This window comes from Rattus norvegicus, chromosome 2 (assembly GCF_036323735.1).
Source record: "Rattus norvegicus strain BN/NHsdMcwi chromosome 2, GRCr8, whole genome shotgun sequence".
In the NCBI taxonomy this organism is placed as follows: Eukaryota; Metazoa; Chordata; class Mammalia; order Rodentia; family Muridae; genus Rattus; species Rattus norvegicus.
Window position 1 is genome coordinate 229,621,516 of NC_086020.1, and position 19,765 is coordinate 229,641,280.

Genomic DNA, 19,765 nt, shown 5'->3' on the forward strand with positions numbered 1-19,765 from the left:
CAGACACATATGCAGTCAAAATACCCAAACACAGTATGTAAGTAAATAAATAAATAGATAAAGAAAGAAAGAAAGAAAGAAAGAAAGAAAGAAAGAAAGAAAGGCATTGCGAACCATCAACAAACAGAACTAAGGGGTGGGGAGATAGATACATGGAAGGGTATATACACTTCGAGTCTATTCACACAAACTTGTTATTAAACAGAATTAAACTATTTGATAGGAAAACCACAAATGTGTAAGGAAATTCTCAGGGTGTAAAAAAACGAATGGGTGGGAGGGAAGTTCCAGAACAGTTGAAATGACCTTTGCTTAGTAGCTACTTGTAACTCAGCCTTACACAATTAATGCACTTTGTCTATTTGATATATTGTGATAAAAGTAAAAAAAAAAAAACTAATTAAAAACAAACACCTCGGTGCCAGCTAGGAGTGATGTGTTTATAGATGAACTATAACAGTACAAATGTCACAGCACAGGTCAGGCAGGGCTGTGATTGGAGAACCAGCCAGCACGAATGCTATTTATCCAGAGTTCACAGCACAGGACACAGAGCATTCTGGGTAGAGGTGAAAGGCCAGAGTCAGAAGGACACTTCCAAAGCAAGCTTCCCAAGGAAAATGGGCACCCAGGGAAAGGTAAGTGTATAACCTCTCTCGGCATCTGGCTACCGCCTCTGCTGTGTCTTTGCTGAAGATGCTTCCTTCTGGGTTACACTCGAGGCACAGCGACCGAAGTCAGCTGAAGGGATAGGAGCATTCCCTAAGCTAGAACTCTGCTCTGCGGCAAAACAACTCTGATTGCTAAAGTGTCCAGGGTGTCCCACGTGATTTAAAGGGGGCGGGGGCGGCTGGGAGAAAATAAGTTATCCATGCAGAGAATGTGTTTAAAGCATGTGAAGGGATGGGGAAAGTAGAGTCCATGTGAGAACACACAAAGGCTTTTCCATGTAAGGAGAAAGTGATAAACGTAGAGGTGGGCTTTTTTCTTCCACTTCAAAATCTCTTGTAGTGAATATACACGGCATTTGCGATATAAAAATAACAATTTAAGCCCAAATTATACATTGCCTAAGGACCATTGAGAAGCAAGTGTTCAAATAGTCAAAGAAATTTACAACAGTGGTTAGGTAGTGATCAGGACAAGGAATTATAGACTTCATTTCAACTTTCTTTCAACTTTACTTATATTTTAAATTAAAAATGTAATTAAAATTATAATGTAGGAATTAATTATAAAACCTTAGGTGTTTAATTTTTTTAAATGCACTTTTATTCAAGTCTTACAGAGAGAACAATTTTTACTTAACTTACAATCTACTAGTAAACTGACTGTGTAAGCCTCACTTCCCAGGTGTTTTACCATCTGGAGACCTTAGTTGATCATGTTAATGGATTTAGGATGGGACTTTCTTCTCTAACAACCCCAGAGTGATATACCTGCTGGTCCAAAGACCACACGCCAAGTAGCAAATCAACAAACACACCTACCGACCTCAGCCCAGGTAATTCCGAGCTGATTACTAATGCCTTTGGCTACCTACCAAAATCGTAAGCCTTATCGTTATGGAGCCTTTGTTATGAAGACCAATATGTAGGAACAGTATCCGGGTAATTTTCCATATATGTGTTTCTCAAAATATAAAAATTACAATTGTTATAACATAGACATTAATTTTTTGTTAAGATCTCTTCTCCTGAAAATAATGTTAAGTCTATATGGAATTAGTACGTTACCAACTCCTTTTTTATACATAATAACACTTTTTTTTTTCTTTCTCCCTTCCTTCCCTCGCCTTCAGTCTCCACCTTACCTCTCTCCTTCCTTTCTCCTTCAGGTCATTACATGCAAGGCAGCCATTGCCTGGAAAACTGACAGCCCCCTTTGCATTGAAGAAATTGAAGTTTCTCCTCCTAAGGCTCATGAAGTTCGAATTAAGGTGAGTGGGTGGGTGAGCCAGGCAGTATAGACGTGGCCTGGAACACTGACTTTCCCCTATGGGCAGCTATGTTTTTAAAATCCAGATTTAAAAGGAGGCATTATCATTCTTTTTTTTTTTTTTCACTATGGGTTTGAAATCTAATTCAGCTGTCTTAATCTTGATACCAAACCTAAGTGTTAGCAAAGTAATTTGTTTTGTGTTGCAATTAGCTAGGTTTTCTTTTTATTTTCCAAATGCTAATTATGGTGAAATATTAGAGAGAGAGAGAGAGAGAGAGAGAGAAGAAGGAGGAGGAGGAAGAGGAAGAGGAAGAGGAGGAGGAGGAGGAAGAGGAGGAGGAGGAGGAAGGGGAGGGGGGAGGGAGGGAGAGAGGAGAAAGAGAAAACCCTAAGCAAAGGAGGTTAAGAACTTGGAGAGCCTCCCCAAGAGGGCCACATAGGGCCATGGGTGCCAAAAAGAGGGATTAGGGGATTAGGGGTAGGTCAGTAGGGAAGAAAGAGCAGAACCATTAACAGCAAGTCCACAGTCATCCATTTTCCCTATAGACTAACCCATCACAGGTCTGTGTGTGAGGATGTGGGAAGAAGCCTCACGGACAAATCTGAAGAATCACACTGGGACAAGTTGAAGAGCGATTTAGTGTCTTTTAATTACAGAAGGTCTATTTCCTCTACTCCAGTCCATGCAGTCTCCACCACGCAGACCTATGTCCTCATCACTGCCTGGTGTCTAGTCTCTTTCCCTTTTATCTTTGATCTTTGTCTCCTAGAGATAATGACATCACCAACCCTGTGATTTTTTTTTTCCTCCAGAAACGATGAAAACCGGTAAATTAAACTGGATGCTAGGAAGAAAGGAATGTATACGGCCTAGTACATTTTACACGTCCTCTTTTTCCCTCGAAATGCAATTCTTTTACTGAATTCTAGGGCTGCTGTAATAATTCGAGATAACGCTGGACCCAAGAACACACTGCAGAACCACAACTCAGGTCTGCCTTCCTTTGTAGGTAATCGCCACATGCGTGTGCCCTACTGACATCAATGCCACCAATCCTAAGAAGAAAGCTCTCTTCCCAGTAGTCCTCGGCCATGAGTGTGCAGGAATTGTAGAAAGCGTTGGGCCAGGAGTGACCAACTTCAAACCAGGTATTCCACCTCCTGATTTCAAGGAAACAGGGAGCCCTAGCTTTTTCCACGATAGCTCCTGATAACTGCCGTTGCTTTTGGGGCTATGACTGGGATTTTCCGCTTTGCTTACCCAGTTCATCTTCCCCAAAGGGGCACTGACACAGTCCGTCATGGTGTAACAAGGAAGTGGGATATTTGAAGACAGAACAGCCTAATAAAATCCTAAAAATATGGCCACTTTATTTACACAAACAGAGGAAATGTCCAGTAAAGCAAAGCTCTCTGGTTAATGTAAACTAGAGCTGCTGTGGTTCATAGATCCTTCCTCTATGTGAAATGGAAATTTATTTTATGGCTATGTAAAGAGTGAAGGCTTGAGGGAGGCTTAAGGGGAAAGCGCCACACATGTCAATGTTAGCTTAGGTGTCATCTTGGAAGTTCATAAGATAAAAGCTAATACCCTGAAGCAAGCTAAAGGCTCATTATATTTTATAACATATACAGTGCGTACTGGTGTGCAGGCCATGTACAATCTGGTGAGTCCTATCAGCCCTGCATTCAAACTAGGAGGTATAATACTATTTCTTCATTCCAAGTATGAGGGCAAAAACAGATTGCTCTCTCAAAACCTGCAGCCTTGAAAGCGCGACCTGTGCAAACCTTTAGTCCCGACTGTGTCGTTGACTGGTACCACTTAACAATGGTTTTTGTGACTGGACTTGGATGTCTCTTTTCCAAAATGGCAGATGTGAGAAATCAAATTATTTAATAATGATTATGCTCACGGTGCTGCCACACGTGAACTGCCGATCACATGTGAATTGTCACCACTGTGGTCATCAGAGAACCAAAGCCATCGTTAAATGGGAATTGGACGGGGAGCTAGAAAACGTGGGATTTAAAGGTGAATCTGAAAGGTACAATACGGGCAGTGTCCTAGCCTAGCATGTCCCACCTTCTCAGTCCTCCAATGGTGTTCTGCATTCATACAGAGTTGTGTTTGAAAAGACAGTAAATAACGGTCATACACACAGACTTCAGGGAACAGATTCCCAGCCAGAACTCCGCACCTGTTAGTACCAGTCCAGACTGCCTGGCTGCCTAGCAGATTAAAAAAGAAAAAAGTGCAGGACTTGAAAGAATCCACCAATCTTACTGAAATAAAATAATATTGCTGCTTATATTCTCGTTGAATATAAAATGTATGCTATGAAAAAAATGTTTTCCACCGGTTTATCTGAGAGAAGGTTTTGGGGGGCTAGGAATCAAGCCTGAGACCTTGCACAAAGCAGGCAAGGTCTCTACCACTGATTCACAGCCCAGCTGTGCTTCTGGAAACACAACACCGGCATCATAGGTACTGCCTAACATGTGGCCTTCCTTCGTAGGTGACAAAGTAATCCCATTCTTCGCACCACAGTGCAAAAAGTGCAAGCTCTGTCTGAGTCCTCTCACGAACCTCTGTGGGAAGCTCAGGTAAGTTCTCTTCGCCGATAGTAAGAGTATCAGTAGGCATGCATTGTCTTGAACACAACTGGCCAAACATAAATGGAGGTGAAGAAATGAAAACCTTCCACTTCCTGGTGCTACTTCTGTGTGCCTATGAGACACTGTTCTGAATACAGTGGCTTGTAAGAGCATAAAAACCACTGGAGTGTCTGTCCTCCAGTGAAAGAATAGCTTGATCCACTGCTATGCAGTCACACAGTGGACTCCCGTAAAATGAGAATAGCTAGACTTAAAATACACGCAGTAGCCTAATTTTACACATGTTAAAGGAGAGAAGCAAGACGCTAGATGGGCCAGAGAGGTGGCTCAGTGGTTAAGAGCACTAGCTGCTCTTCCAGAGGTCCTGAGTTCGAATCCTAGCAACCACATGGTGGCTCACAACCATCTGTAATGAGATCTGATGCCCTCTTCTGGTGTGTTTGAAGACAGCTTATATATAATAAAAAAAAATGCTAGAGGACATATTATATGGTATGGCCCAAGAAGACAGTACCAGAGTTTATGGTTATGTGTGTTTGTAACAAAAGTAAAAACACATCACTGGAATGGTAAATTCTGAGTTAAAATCACATCTACTTCTAGAGAAGGAAGAAAGAATAGAGAAAGGCACATTAATTTACTCCAGGGCAACTTCCGGTCCTGAAAACAGGTTCTTAACACAAACACTCGGGCTCAACAGGATGGGTCTTAGTCACCTCAGACTGATTTTATTGAAGGTGTGCTTGTCCTGAATGCTGATTGAAGCTTGTTATCTAGGAAGGTAAAATCTGGGCTGGAGGGCTCAGCAGTTAGAAGTGGTCACTGGTCTTGCAGAGGACTTGAATTCAGTTACCAGCACCTACACAGGCGTTCATAACCTCCTGTCATTCCAGTTCCCAGAGATCCCATGCTCTCGTCTGACCTCTGTGAGCACCTACACATGTGGCACATATAAACTCACACACATACATAACAAGCAAATCTTTTATAAAAATAAATTAAAACCATATCGCTCATCTCTATGCCTCTGTTTCTCCATCTACAAGAAGATACTAATGTCAGTTTTCAGGGCCGAATTCCATTCATCCTTTAATGAAATGATGGATTTAGACAATGGCCGTGAATTCTAATAGCATTAAAAAAAGAAATAATCAGATATCATGACTCCCTCTAGATGTATTACGGCACCTTCGAAGTAGTCCCACAAAAAATGTAAAATCCGAATCAGACGGTTCATTAAAAATTTTGGATTTAAGAGGCAATACTGAAACAGAGAGGCACATTAACCCGGATCTCAGTAGAATGATCAGCAACACTCATGGGGGGGAAACTATGGGGCTGATGACTACAGTTCCACAAGGGAGCGATGAAGTTGGAAAGACATCCTAATAAATGCACCGTGCCAACTTAAAGGAATCCTTGAAAAACAGGTTCAGAGATATTTCAGCACAGTTGAAATTATGTGATATGGGAGAAGAGGCACGTGTTGTGGAGGGTGACAGGTGAAACTCGACAGTTAATGAAGCTAGAAGGTTAGCGTCTGAAGGGTCATTGTGCTGTTCTGTTTTTAGTTTTATTGGAGCTCTCTATCAGAAAAAAAAAAAACGAATTAATAACATAGCCCTTAAAAGAGCTCCTGACATACAGAAAGCACTCAATGGAGGTCTATTGGTATTAATGCTAACATAACTCAGAAATGCTATGTGTGTATGTAAAAAAGATCAATTATTTTCCCGCCTTTCCATTCAATTCCATAACACAAACCTATGGTTTCTGACATATCTTCTCCATTGTGTGCTTTCCTTTTTCTAGAAATTTTAAATACCCTACTATTGATCAAGAGCTCATGGAAGACAGAACCAGCAGGTTTACCTGCAAAGGAAGATCAATTTACCACTTCATGGGAGTCAGTTCCTTCTCTCAGTACACTGTGGTTTCAGAAGCCAATCTTGCCCGAGTGGATGATGAGGCAAATTTGGAGAGAGTGTGTCTGATTGGATGTGGGTTCACATCAGGCTATGGGGCTGCGATCAACACTGCCAAGGTACAGTGTTAAATGCTAGGCTGTTACTGAGGTTACTAGAGGTCACTGGGAGACAATACTGTGTAAAGGAGTTAGGACCGTCTTCGCATTCTGGCTCCGTTGCTTACTCAGACTATAAATAACTAGATCATTTACCACCTCTGTGATTATCTTTTTATATGTCCTGGGGATTAAACCCCAGGTCCCGCACCTGCTAGGAAAGTGCTGTACCATTGAACTAACATCTCTACCTTAGCCTCTGTGATTTTATGTGCATTATTAGATGTCTCTAAATAATAATATTAATAGGTATGAGCATGTTACGTTATATTGCATATATAAAACTCTGACTTTATATAGATGTCCCTGATTTATATGAAGCCCATTTAAACATGACCTCTGACTATGAATGCTCATCTGGGGACAACAGCAAATGGAGGAACCCCCATTTCCATTTAGTCACCCTACTTTCTCCCTGATTCTATAGATTATTCTCCCACAATCAATAATAATTTACCAATTTCCCATCCCTCTGCGGTTTTAAGAGAGTATATTCTTGCAAGATGTATTCCTGGGAAATCTCTTAAGGCTAACTAGGTTACAGTCAAGTGGACAAGATGGTAAAAAGAAAAGCTCTCCTAGGCATCCCTGAAGCCTTGCAGGGTTCTTCCCATCTCTCCCTGCTGACTTTACTCAACACACCAGATATATGTCAGTCTATCAGTCTATCCCTATCTATCTATCTATCTATCTATCTATCTATCTATCTATCTATCTGTCAGTCTGGTCTACTGATCAAGTTCAAGAACAGCAGGACTACACAGAGAAACTCTGTCTCAGAGAAAGAGGGGGAGGAGGGAGAGAGGGAGGGAGGGAGGGAGGAAGGGAGGAAGAGAGGGGGAGAAATATAGAGATGCAGAAATATACATGCGTCTGACCCAATTTCAATGGGGAAAAAAAAACTCCTTTGAGATTGTGTGGACTTTTAAATTGTTTTCTGACATCATTGAAGGAAAAGGTGAAATAAGAGAATTTTTTCCAGTTGGGCTTGCTCCTTCTGAACTGATATGTGAATGATCCTTGAGTAACTCTACAAATTTTGATAGGAAAGTATCTGTCTTCACACTGGCAAGTTGTCACGACTGGATACATCAGTCAGAGTTTTATAACAGGCATTCTATTATCATCATCATCATCATCATCATCATCAACATCATCAACATCATTTACATGTTTGGGTCCTCATCTTGCCCTCGCTCATGAAAGAAAAAGCTAAGATCAGCAACTTTAAATCACTCTGTACTTTTCCCGCCTGCAGGTCACCCCTGGTTCCGCTTGTGCTGTCTTTGGCCTGGGGTGTGTAGGTCTTTCTGCTGTAATTGGATGTAAAATAGCAGGTGCTTCCAGAATCATAGCTATTGACATCAACAGTGAGAAGTTCCCAAAAGCCAAGGCCCTGGGAGCCACTGACTGCCTTAATCCCAGAGACCTAGACAAACCTGTCCAAGATGTCATCACTGAACTGACGGGTGGAGGTGTGGATTTCTCCCTGGACTGTGCAGGAACAGCTCAGACCTTGGTACGTGGACTTCTCCCGCCATCCCCAGTCCTTGATTCTTACTTCTAATAAGTTCTTTAATCACCAAAATAGCAAGGGGAAATGAGCCATGTTTATAGCAGTAGATGTTCTTCTTAATATTTGCAAAGGCAGACAGAGAAGAACCTCTGCTGTAGGTCACCACCCACTCCCTCAGCCATGCTAACTTTCCATCAAAGCTCACTGATGTGGTTTCTACTGGTTTGTTTTATGCTATTGTCATGAACTACCTGTGTTTGGGGTGCCTATTAGGAGAAGAGGGTAATTTACCTTACATTTTGGAAGCTGAAAAAGTCTACACAGCACAAGGCCAACTTGGGTGACTCTCCCATCGGTATCACCTCACCTGAACGGGCTGATGGCGGGAGAATGTGTGGTCCCTTAGGGATCTCTAAAGATTCCAACAGTTATCAGCTCACAGAAGACCCGCGCATGACTCCCTCAAAGGCGTAGTCAGACCAAGTCCGAGTCACGTGAGCGCTTTCCCCATGCCGGCGTACTCTGTGCGTTCAGGCCTCCAAGATGGCAGCCATATCCCATACTTCCACGGGCTCGCTCTTCTGGGATCTCTTCTTGGGCGGAAAACAATAGTTTCAAATATTTGTTCCCATGATGATTCGAACTATTGCTAAGAGATAACTTGGGGGTCCCTTTACTTAGCCAGGGGACTTTACCGCTGACCAAGAATTTGTCACCTTAGTTCTCTGCCTTGGTTCTTCCTGTTTCGCTGTGAGTGGGAAGGAGTTGTGATGTTTTTCCTTTTGAGTGGCACTGTCATGCAGCCTGGTTACTAAGCCTCCTCTTAGAAATGGTTAAAAGGAATAAAAGCTATAAAGAAATAGACTTTCTGGTGTTTCCTTTCCTAGGTCTGACCTGAATAGGGCATTCTCCGGAAGAGAATGGAATCCAGGGAAAAAAAGCAATCACAGCCCCTCCCCCCCCCCCCCACACACACACACACCGCCTAATAGCTTTCTTGCAGGTAGGAAAGGGTGGTAAACATCAGCTGCTGCTGGGGACAGCAGCATTCAGGGATTCTTACCCCGTGCTGCTACACGGTGTTCTGAGTTTCCCACCCTGCACCCTGCAGTGCCCCACATCCACGTTCTTCACTTCTCACAGCTCATTTTTACAATGAAAAGCAGCTTACCCGCCACAGTCTTTGTTTGTTTGTTTGTGTATTTGTTTGCTTATGATTATGTTAGTTTCTATGTGTGCAATGAAACACAATGACCAAACACCATGGAGAGGATTTATTTGGCTTATACTTCACTGAGGGAAGCCAGGACAGGAACTCAAACAAGATAAGCTGTAGGCAGGAGCTCCAAGATGCAGAGGCCATGGAGGGGTGCTGCTTACTGGCTTGCTTCCCAAGGCTTGCTCAGCCTTCTTTCTTATAGAACCCAGGACCACCAGCCCAAGGATGGCACCACCCACAATGGGCTGGGCCCTCCCCCATCAATCGATTATAAGAAAATGTCCAAGTCTTGCCTACAACTGATCTTGTGAGGAGGACGTTTTCTTAATTGAGGTTCCCGGCTCTCAGATGATTTTAGCTGTGTCAAGATAACATAAAACTATCCAGTACAGGCTTCTTAAAAGTTCCTGTTGTTTGCTATGATTTTGTTGTTTTGTGGAGAATCGATGCCTGAGCCATACTCCAGGATGCATGACTGAGCCGTTATCTGCACACTCGCCTGAGCCTGAGCTCTGTGCCACAGTTTTGGGGGGAATTTCACTGTCACTTTTTGTCATTGTTTTTGCTGTTTTTGCTATTGTTGTTGTTTTTCAAATAAAAACAGATATAAGTCAGTTAATAGAGCATGTTAATTTTAACTTGTTAAATTTACATGTTCTATTACTGGCTGACTTATGGGTATTTTAGATTATGAATTAGAATTACACTAGAATTCAGATGAAACAAGATAGATTTATCTTGAAAAATGAAATACTTAAGTCTTCAACTAAAACCTCCCATACCAAAAAAAAAAAAAAAAAAAAACTGTTTGGGGACTATAAAGCAACTTCTAATTATAGGTATAAATTGGATCTAAATTACCTCTAATTTTCTGAAGCAGCCTAAAGAACCTAACAGAAGAGTTCAAGTAATATACATACATATATATATATATATATATATATATATATATATATATGGCATTAGCAAGTTTCTAACGTTTTGCCAATTCAAACAAAAGCTTTCTTTGTTTGAGACAGGGTCTCACTGCATAGTCCCAAAGTCATGGAGCTCACCATGTAGACTAGATTGGCCTTGAACTTACAAAGCTCTGCCTGCCTCTGCTTCTCAAGTGTTGGGATTAAAATATGTACCAGTACATGCAGCCAAGACCTATTCTTATCAAGAGTCATCTGTCTACTAAATAAAACCCTATATTTGCATACAATCCCCGTTCAGACCAACTTACTGTCGTGAACTTAACTGCTGAACTAGAGGAAAGGTCAGAAATACAAGCACAGTGCAGTAAAGGCCTTTAAAACATGGCAAGGCCCTGGGTTCGGTCCCCAGCTCCGAAAAAAAGAACAAAAAAAAAAACAAAAAACAAAAAAAAACATGGTAATGGTTGTTTCTGTTTTCTCACGTGTATGTGATATGCTTACATGTATGTATGCATGTTACATGTATGTGGGTGTGCATGCAGAGGTCTAAGGTTGAAGTCTAAGAGTCTTCCTTGATCACTGTTCTCCTTAAGAACAGTAGTGTTGACCCGCGGATCCCGGCCCGCAGCAGCTCTCTGCTCCCAAACCCCGTGGGAGAGAGACCTCACCGCCTGATCAGGTGGGCACTCCTGAGGCTGCAGAGCGGAGGAGACCACCAACACTGCCCACCCCTGCCCACATCCCTGGCCCAAGAGGCAACTGTATAAGGCCTCTGGGTTCCCGTAGGGGAGGGCCCAGGAGCGGCAGGACCCCTGCCTGAGACACCGCCGGAACCTGAAGGAAACAGACCGGATAAACAGTTCTCTGCACCCAAATCCCGTGGGAGGGAGAGCTGAACCTTCAGAGAGGCAGACACGCCTGGGAAACCAGAAGAGACTGCAATCTGTGCACATCCAGACGCCAGAGGAAAACACCAAACGCCATCTGGAACCCTGGTGCACAGAGGCTCCCGGAAAGAGCGGCGCAGATCTTCCCGGTTGCTGCCGCCGAGGAGAGGACTTAGGCAGTACCCCACGAGCAAACTTGAGCCTCGGAACCACAGGTAGGACCAACTTTTCCCCTGCAAGAAACCTGCCTGGTGAACTCAAGACACAGGCCCACAGGAACAGCTGAAGACCTGTAGAGAGGAAAAACTACACGCCCGAAAGCAGAACACTCTGTCCCCATAACTGGCTGAAAGAAAACAGGAAAACAGGTCTACAGCACTCCTGACACACAGGCTTATAGGACAGTCTAGCCACTGTCAGAAATAGCAGAACAAAGTAACACTAGAGATAATCTAATGGCGAGAGGCAAGCGCAGGAACCCAAGCAACAGAAACCAAGACTACATGGCATCATCGGAGCCCAATTCTCCCACCAAAGCAAACACGGAATATCCAAACACACCAGAAAAGCAAGATCTAGTTTCAAAATCATATTTGATCATGATGCTGGAGGACTTCAAGAAAGACATAAAGAACTCCCTTAGAGAACAAGTAGAAGCCTACAGAGAGGAATCGCAAAAATCTCTGAAAGAATTCCAGGAAAACACAATCAAACAGTTGAAGGAATTAAAAATGGAAATAGAAGCAATCAAGAAAGAACACATGGAAACAACCCTGGACATAGAAAATCAAAAGAAAAGACAAGGAGCTGTAGATACAAGCTTCACCAACAGAATACAAGAGATGGAAGAGAGAATCTCAGGAGCAGAAGATTCCATAGAAATCATTGACTCAACTGTCAAAGATAATGTAAAGCAGAAAAAGCTACTGGTCCAAAACATACAGGAAATCCAGGACTCAATGAGAAGATCAAACCTAAGGATAATAGGTATAGAAGAGAGTGAAGACTCCCAGCTCAAAGGACCAGTAAATATCTTCAACAAAATCATAGAAGAAAACTTCCCTAACCTAAAAAAAGAGATACCCATAGGCATACAAGAAGCCTACAGAACTCCAAATAGATTGGACCAGAAAAGAAACACCTCCCGTCACATAATAGTCAAAACACCAAACGCACAAAATAAAGAAAGAATATTAAAAGCAGTAAGGGAAAAAGGTCAAGTAACATATAAAGGCAGACCTATCAGAATCACACCAGACTTTTCGTCAGAAACTATGAAGGCCAGAAGATCCTGGACAGATGTCATACAGACCCTAAGAGAACACAAATGCCAGCCCAGGTTACTGTATCCTGCAAAACTCTCAATTAACATAGATGGAGAAACCAAGATATTCCATGACAAAACCAAATTTACACAATATCTTTCTACAAATCCAGCACTACAAAGGATAATAAAGGGTAAAGCCCAACATAAGGAGGCAAGCTATACCCTAGAAGAAGCAAGAAACTAATCATCTTGGCAACAAAACAAAGAGAAGAAAAGCACACAAACATAACCTCACATCCAAATATGAATATAACAGGAAGCAATAATCACTATTCCTTAATATCTCTCAACATCAATGGCCTCAACTCCCCAATAAAAAGACATAGATTAACAAACTGGATACGCAATGAGGACCCTGCATTCTGCTGCCTACAGGAAACACACCTCAGAGACAAAGACAGACACTACCTCAGAGTGAAAGGCTGGAAAACAACTTTCCAAGCAAATGGTCGGAAGAAGCAAGCTGGAGTAGCCATTCTAATATCAAATAAAATCAATTTTCAATTAAAAGTCATCAAAAAAGATAAGGAAGGACACTTCATATTCATCAAAGGAAAAATCCACCAAGACGAACTCTCAATCCTCATCTTCGGTTGGTTTATATACAAGTGTGCAATTTCTAGGCTTGAAAGTAAAATGATGCTATCTGGTGCTGGATAGAGGAGCCTTATTTTTTATTATGGCAGCTTGCTATTTTTGTAACATGGTGATTTGGTTGAACACAATAAAGTACAGTAGTAACTGATCTCCCCTTCTTCTTGGATGAGTGAGGAGATGATTAAATGTTGATGTCAGCATCCTTGAGCATATTCAGATGAGCTTCTGCTTCTGTTGAAAAGGATGCTGTGTTTGATTGTGGTCCGAAGCTTTGAAGCACTACTTGGCATCTCCTTCCTTGGAGGTCTCACTGTTTAAACATAACAGATTTGATAGCTTGTTGGTAAGGTGAGGTCCAGCTTGTCTCCACTAGGTCATCTTCATGTGAATCCGGTGGTTATATGGTTTTGTTCTAGGGATATTTCATTTTTTTAATAACGGTTTTAGCTGACATTCATGGAGAGAATGAATCCTTAGAACTGTGCCACTAGTGAAAGGAAATCCTGTCTAGAGTATGTTTCTTTACAAAGCTGTGTCATACCATCCTTTGGGCCCTCTGCTGGAAAAGTAGAATCAAGTCTCAAATAATGCCTTTTAAATTGTATCCTCTAGTATTATAGATATAGGACAGTACTGTATCATACCTCTGTGGATGTAAAATAGCTTGTACCTGCTTTATGATACGTAGTAGTGACTGTGCTTTATCAGAGCTGTTTTTAATGATGTTGCTCAGAATGTTTTCTTTCCAGATGATGATTGAGAAGCTAATTTAAAAAAAAAATGGTGCCAGGTACCACAAGAGTAACAGAACTGTGCTGTTTTCTCGGGTTTTGTTTTTTTACTTTTTTTTTTAATGGAGTGTGCTGGATGTCTCTACAGTTTTGTTCAGATGACTGCAGAACCTGGAAAAGCTGTTGCTGCTGTTGATGCATAACACACTGCTATTATTGGTCTTTTTATATAAATATAAATATATATATACAGATATATAATTTGAATTTTTTGAAACTTTAGCTGTGCTGTCAACTTTGGAAAAAAGTATCCCCGTTTACTGTGTTGAGTTGGCACTGTACAGAAATTAACAGCCATATTGGTCTAGAAATGTTGAACTTAAGTTTTTTCCATTTGTATAGGGGTAACACACTGTATTAAATATGTAAGGTCTTAAAAAAAAAAAAAAAGAACAGTAGTGTTTAAAGAGTCCCTGTAAGCATTGACTTTAAAGTGAAAAGTGACACCCACGGACTCTTCTCCTCTCCTTTATGTCTTGTGTAAAGATAAAAATGTTCTGTGTCATACAAAATATACAGAAAATGAACACAGTGTCACATGCCTTTAATCCCAGCACTTGGGCAATAGAAGCAGGCAGGACTTGGTAAATTCAAGAACAACCTGATCTAAATAGTGGGGCCCAGGACATCCAGGGCTATATAAGGGTTAATCTCTCTTTTTCACTTTTCTTTTTAAGTAGTAATTTGGAGGGGGCTGTGGTTCTGTTGTCATCCCTGGGTTACTGGGGGATGTTGTTGTTGGTTTAGTTTGGTTTGGCTTTGGGGGGGCGTTGTTTAGTTTGGTTTGGTGATTTGATGGTTTGGTTTTGGTTTGGTTTTAGAGTCTTACAGCTAGCTGTCTTGGAACTTGCAATCCTCCTGCCTCAGACTCCCAAGAGCAGGGATTATGAGTATGTGCCACCATCTCCAGCTTGGAGTTGATTTTCAAGCATTAGGAATTTTCAAAATAGGAAAATAAACACACATTAAAATAAAAACTTCAAAGCACATTCTAATTTTCTAGAATGTGTCACCTTCCAGGAGCGAGAACAACTCTGTCTTCCTCAGCGCTCAGCAGTGTGGAACCAACCAGGTCTATACCTGTCTTCCTTATCAGTCAAAAAGTTTATATTTGCCTATGGTTTCTACAGGGAATGGCCTTCCACACTGATTCTTATATCTTCAATTCTTAGCATTTTTCCATCAGCCTCAGACCTATAGTAGGCTAACACAGCAGTTCTCTGTCTCAATCAAGGATTACCTTATGTCTAGGCAATTCTCTTGGGCTATTCTTAAAGACCACGTGGTGACTCGGCAATTAAGAAAACTCCAATCCACGGCCTCACAATCTCAGCAAGTGCAGGCATAGCAGGCAGAATACATTCTAACTGTTGGCTAAAATGGAAACAAAGTGTTATTTTCTAGTATCTTTGCCCAGTTTTAAACAGCATTTCTCTATCTTTATCCTAGTCTGAGATCTAAGTAATCAGTGTGTGCCTCATCTCGAAGGCTCTACAGAATCACTTACTAGCCCTCTCTTCAAACTTCTCAGTGTTTTCATCACAAGCCCCTGGAATTTCTCCTATCTTAGTAAACGTTTGTGGTAGACTGCCAAACCATTCCTGATTCAAGTTCTCGCCCTACAGATTCTTCTTAATTCTATGGTCACGTTTCTCAGTATCCGTGCTATAAGATGCAGCTTCAGCCAAACCATGGTGTTTGTGCAGGGTAAAATGTGTCCTGTTCCCTTTTAATATCTTTTTGATGTACTAAGAATGATTTGTACATTTTACACAAAACAGAACACTAGAGTCTCAAAGTCCATTGAATGATGTGTTGACACCCTGAACTTGATCCTATTATGTAACTGGCAACATAGTACTAATGTCCCCTGGAGCACTGGATACAGTCGCACTAGAGGTCATGTCTATTTTTCTGCTCACCCGGGTAATCTTTTGTTTGACATTGCAGAAAGCAGCTGTAGACTGCACCGTCGTAGGCTGGGGGTCATGCACTGTGGTCGGAGCAAAGGTTGATGAAATGAATATATCCACCGTGGACATGATATTGGGCCGTTCTGTAAAGGGAACGTTCTTTGGTGGTCAGTTTTTAATTTTTTTGCTATAATATGAAATTATTAAAAGTTTTGAAACAAAAATAATTTGTATAAACATTGAGTGTACAAAAACTAATCCAGGATTTGAAAAATAAATGAAGTTTATATGCAAATATGACTATAATTTACAAATTGGAATTCAATTTAAGCAGCTAGGTTAGTAATGCAAGCATATAGTCCCAGTTCTCAAGAGGATGAGGCAGATAGATCATGTGTTTGAGACAAGTCTTCATATAGTAAATTCAAGGCCTACTTGAGCTGTGTAACAAGAACCATCTCAAAAGAAAAGGGGGAAAAAAATCAAGTGGCATTGAAAAGAACCAATCAACTGAGAGCAACAAAAGAGAAACTTTGATCTAATTAAGATAATTTCTTAGCTAGTGTGGATAATCTTGAATTTTCCTTATGAAGAAAAACTTTTTTTTTAAGACTGCTTCTCTGTGTAGCACTGGCTGTAGTGGAACTCACTCTAGTTCAGGCTGGCCTCAAACTCAGAGATCTTCCTGTCTCTGCCTCCCAAATGCTAGGATTAAAGGAATACACCACCATTACCTGGCAAAGGAAAACATTTAAATATAATAAAGCCATAAAATTAAGGGGAGAGGGGTTGGGGATTTAGCTCAGTGGTAGAGCGCTTGCCTAGCAAGCGGAAGGCCCTGGGTTCGGTCCCCAGTTCCGAAAAAAAGAAAAAAAAATTAAGGGGAGAGTGAAGCTGTACGTATTTAAAGCAACCCAAACCTGACCTAATAATTTCACCTCTTCAACAAACACTCTTATGTAGATCAAAACAAAGACATTAAACTAAAGGTGGACCAGCAGGAGTTGGATAGGTAACAAGAGAGAACATTCAGAGAGAGTAGATAATAGTACATTATGCACATGTACGAATGCCATTAAAATGTCTTTAAAGGAAAAAATAAACTATCTCTGTAATGTCAGATGGCATGCCATTCTTTATATGACATTGTGGCCAAATTACAGGTTGGAAAAGTGTAGACTCTGTCCCAAACCTGGTTACTGACTACAAGAATAAGAAATTCGATCTGGACTTACTGGTGACCCATGCCCTACCTTTTGACAAAATCAACGACGCGATTGACCTGATGAACCAAGGAAAAAGGTAAACTGCAAAGTTTATAACTCGGTGGACTAGAAATCCTTTATGATTTCTGTTCATGACTTTTGTTTGATGTGTTATCTGTGTGCGTTTGTGTGCACCATGAGCAGGCAGGTGCCCAAGGAAGCCAAGATAGGATGTCAGACCCCCCTGGGAGTAGAACTGCAGTCATCTGAGGTGGGGGCTGGGGACCGAACCTGGTTCCTCTGCAAGAGCATCAAACACTCCTAACCAGCAAGCCGTCGTTATGATTTTCATTTACTCTAACAGCCAGCCAGGTGTCTCTTGACTACGTCAAAATCAACAGACAGATGTAGACGCTTAACAGATTAAATAACGGCCATTTGGAAAAAAAGAAAAGCTTCCATTTTTGCACAGTGCTATAGACTATGCAGTAGAGGCATAAGCTGATAGATGAATTCCTTCTCACAAACAGTTGTTAACTCAAGCTGGTTATTCCCTGGAAGGAAAGATGTCTTCCTTCCCCTGTCCAGTGTGCCCACGTCTAGAATTGTTTTCTGTGGTTTGACAAGGAGCATTCATGGTCAGGGCCCCGTGCAGCTGCTGAGATATCACAGAGAGTGACAGGAATCAGGTACACACAAGCCCTTCAACTCCCACTGTCTCGCCTTGTCCCAGGGCTCCCGTTAGATCTATCCATTTGGCCAACAGTTTTAGCTGTACTGTGCATCTCAGGGTTGGTTCCTAGGTATTAATCTATATCGGTGCTCAGAATGAGGGCTTCCAAGGGTCTGGGGACTGTGTAATACTGGGATTACTTGTTTTAGTTAATTTACAGCCTTTATTAATGGAAAAAAGGGTAAACACCAAGAATGATGATATTTAGAAGAGAAATGGGGCAAAGAACTTAAAAGACACAGCAAAAAGAGGAGGGGTAAATAAAGTAGAGGAGACTAAGTGATAGTCAACGTGGTAAGAGCTGCAAACAGAGAATGAATGTCACAGGAAGAGAAAACTCCAACTTTCCTCCCAGTGTATTAACACGGTCACAAATATTATTGATGTCACAGATGGGGAAAGATGACAATAAAGAAACGATGCATGGGCTTCTGCTAAAGGGAGGCGTGCAGCCAGAAGGGGGATGGGGTGAATGTGACCAAAGAGCGCTGTATACATGCCTAAAATATCACACTGTTATGAGCCCCATTGTTGCACATAAATCATGCTGATTTTTAAAGGGTGTCTCTAAAGAAAGACTAGATCAAACTCTAAACTGGAAAGAAAACCAGCCCATGGACTTTGGATAAAATGTTCAGATAAGTAGCATTTACTGTTGTATTACTGTTATCAGCATCCGAACAATCCTGACCTTTTGAAGACGCCAGGAGGAACTTGGAATGTCATCAGATTGGATCCAAGCTTGTCCAGATGACTTCCCACTTCCCACGATGAGCCAAGGAAAGCTATGAGTTTAAGCATGTGTTCACACTTCGTATCAACACAAATGAACTATAAATTATATAGTCACTCTTTCTGCTTGCTGCTGTTTAGGGTGTGGTGGGGGTTTTTTTGTTGGTGGTGGTGGTGATTTTTGGGAATTTTATACATGAGCACTGTACTTAGGTGATTTCCATCCCATGGCCTCCCCTCACCCGCACCTCTCACATCCCTTCCCCTAACTCTCAAATTCATGACCTCTCTTCTTCCACTGTAGCATACATACATGTACACAGATGTAAATACAGATAGAAATCGCTCAGTCTGTTCAGTGTTAATCATGTTCTCCATGAGGAGTTGGCCAACCAATTGGGATTGGATAACCTACTGGGTGAGTCCTCCCTGGAGAAGACTGGTCTTCCTCTCTTAATAGCCATTAATTGTCTGCAGGTTGTCATCTGGGTGTGCCTGGTGAGATTTCCCTTGTCTACACTGGAATCTCAGCAGGTATTGTCATTGTCCAGGCCATGTGTAGGAGACCATACCACATGGAATCCATGGATGCGGCTCCCTGTAATCTGTAGAAGACGTTATCTGGAAGCAGATTTCCTGTTCTGAGTGGAATTTTTCAAAAAAAATTTTTACATTAGTCTTCTCCCTAATCAAGGCCAAGCTTGACTACAGATTGAGATACTATTTTTAAAAAATCACATACAAATAATGCAGTATTCAATGAGTAAACTACATGAAAGTCTACATTCTGACAGCGGCTCCTTTTCCTACATGCTGACATTCACTAGTGAATGCTGCTTTTTGAAAGGCTAGATGCAACACAAACTACATTTCTAGGGTGTCAGATCATTGTACCAGACTAGAACTTGATTCCCTCCAAGGGGAAAACCCAAGAATATTATGGTAATGGTTTGTGGGGCAATGCACTTTCCGCTGTTATAAAGAACTGTCCTGCTGTCTATTTGCCAATGCTTTAGTCCAAAGGTGACGATTTTAATGCACATATACCATTCACCATCTTCAGGATATTAAACCTGCTATCAAAATATGTATTCCCCCACATAACAAGGCATATATATGTCTTATTGCAAAAAGCTGATTTTGTAGGTCTAATATTAGTGACAATATCCATCCATTTTAGTAAGTGTGGGAAGACAAGTTTAGAAGGCAATCTAATCACAGTACTATGACACATTTGTCTGAAAAGCACAGTTTCCACATAGCCATTATGCCTTTGGCACCT

The 19,765-nt window shown here is 41.5% G+C and overlaps 1 protein-coding gene across 1 annotated transcript; it reads left to right on the forward strand.

Annotated features, from left to right (window-relative positions):
* Window positions 1-576: 576 nt before the first annotated feature.
* Adh4 (alcohol dehydrogenase 4 (class II), pi polypeptide) lies at window positions 577-18,605 on the forward strand. The gene is made up of 9 exons (NM_017270.2): window positions 577-638; window positions 1,838-1,939; window positions 2,952-3,090; window positions 4,461-4,548; window positions 6,373-6,604; window positions 7,902-8,162; window positions 15,851-15,980; window positions 16,977-17,115; window positions 18,425-18,605. Exons 1-9 carry the CDS (start codon window positions 621-623, stop codon window positions 18,447-18,449), a joined length of 1,134 nt encoding a protein of 377 aa, NP_058966.2. The 5' UTR covers window positions 577-620; the 3' UTR covers window positions 18,450-18,605.
* The last annotated feature ends 1,160 nt before the right edge of the window (window positions 18,606-19,765 follow it).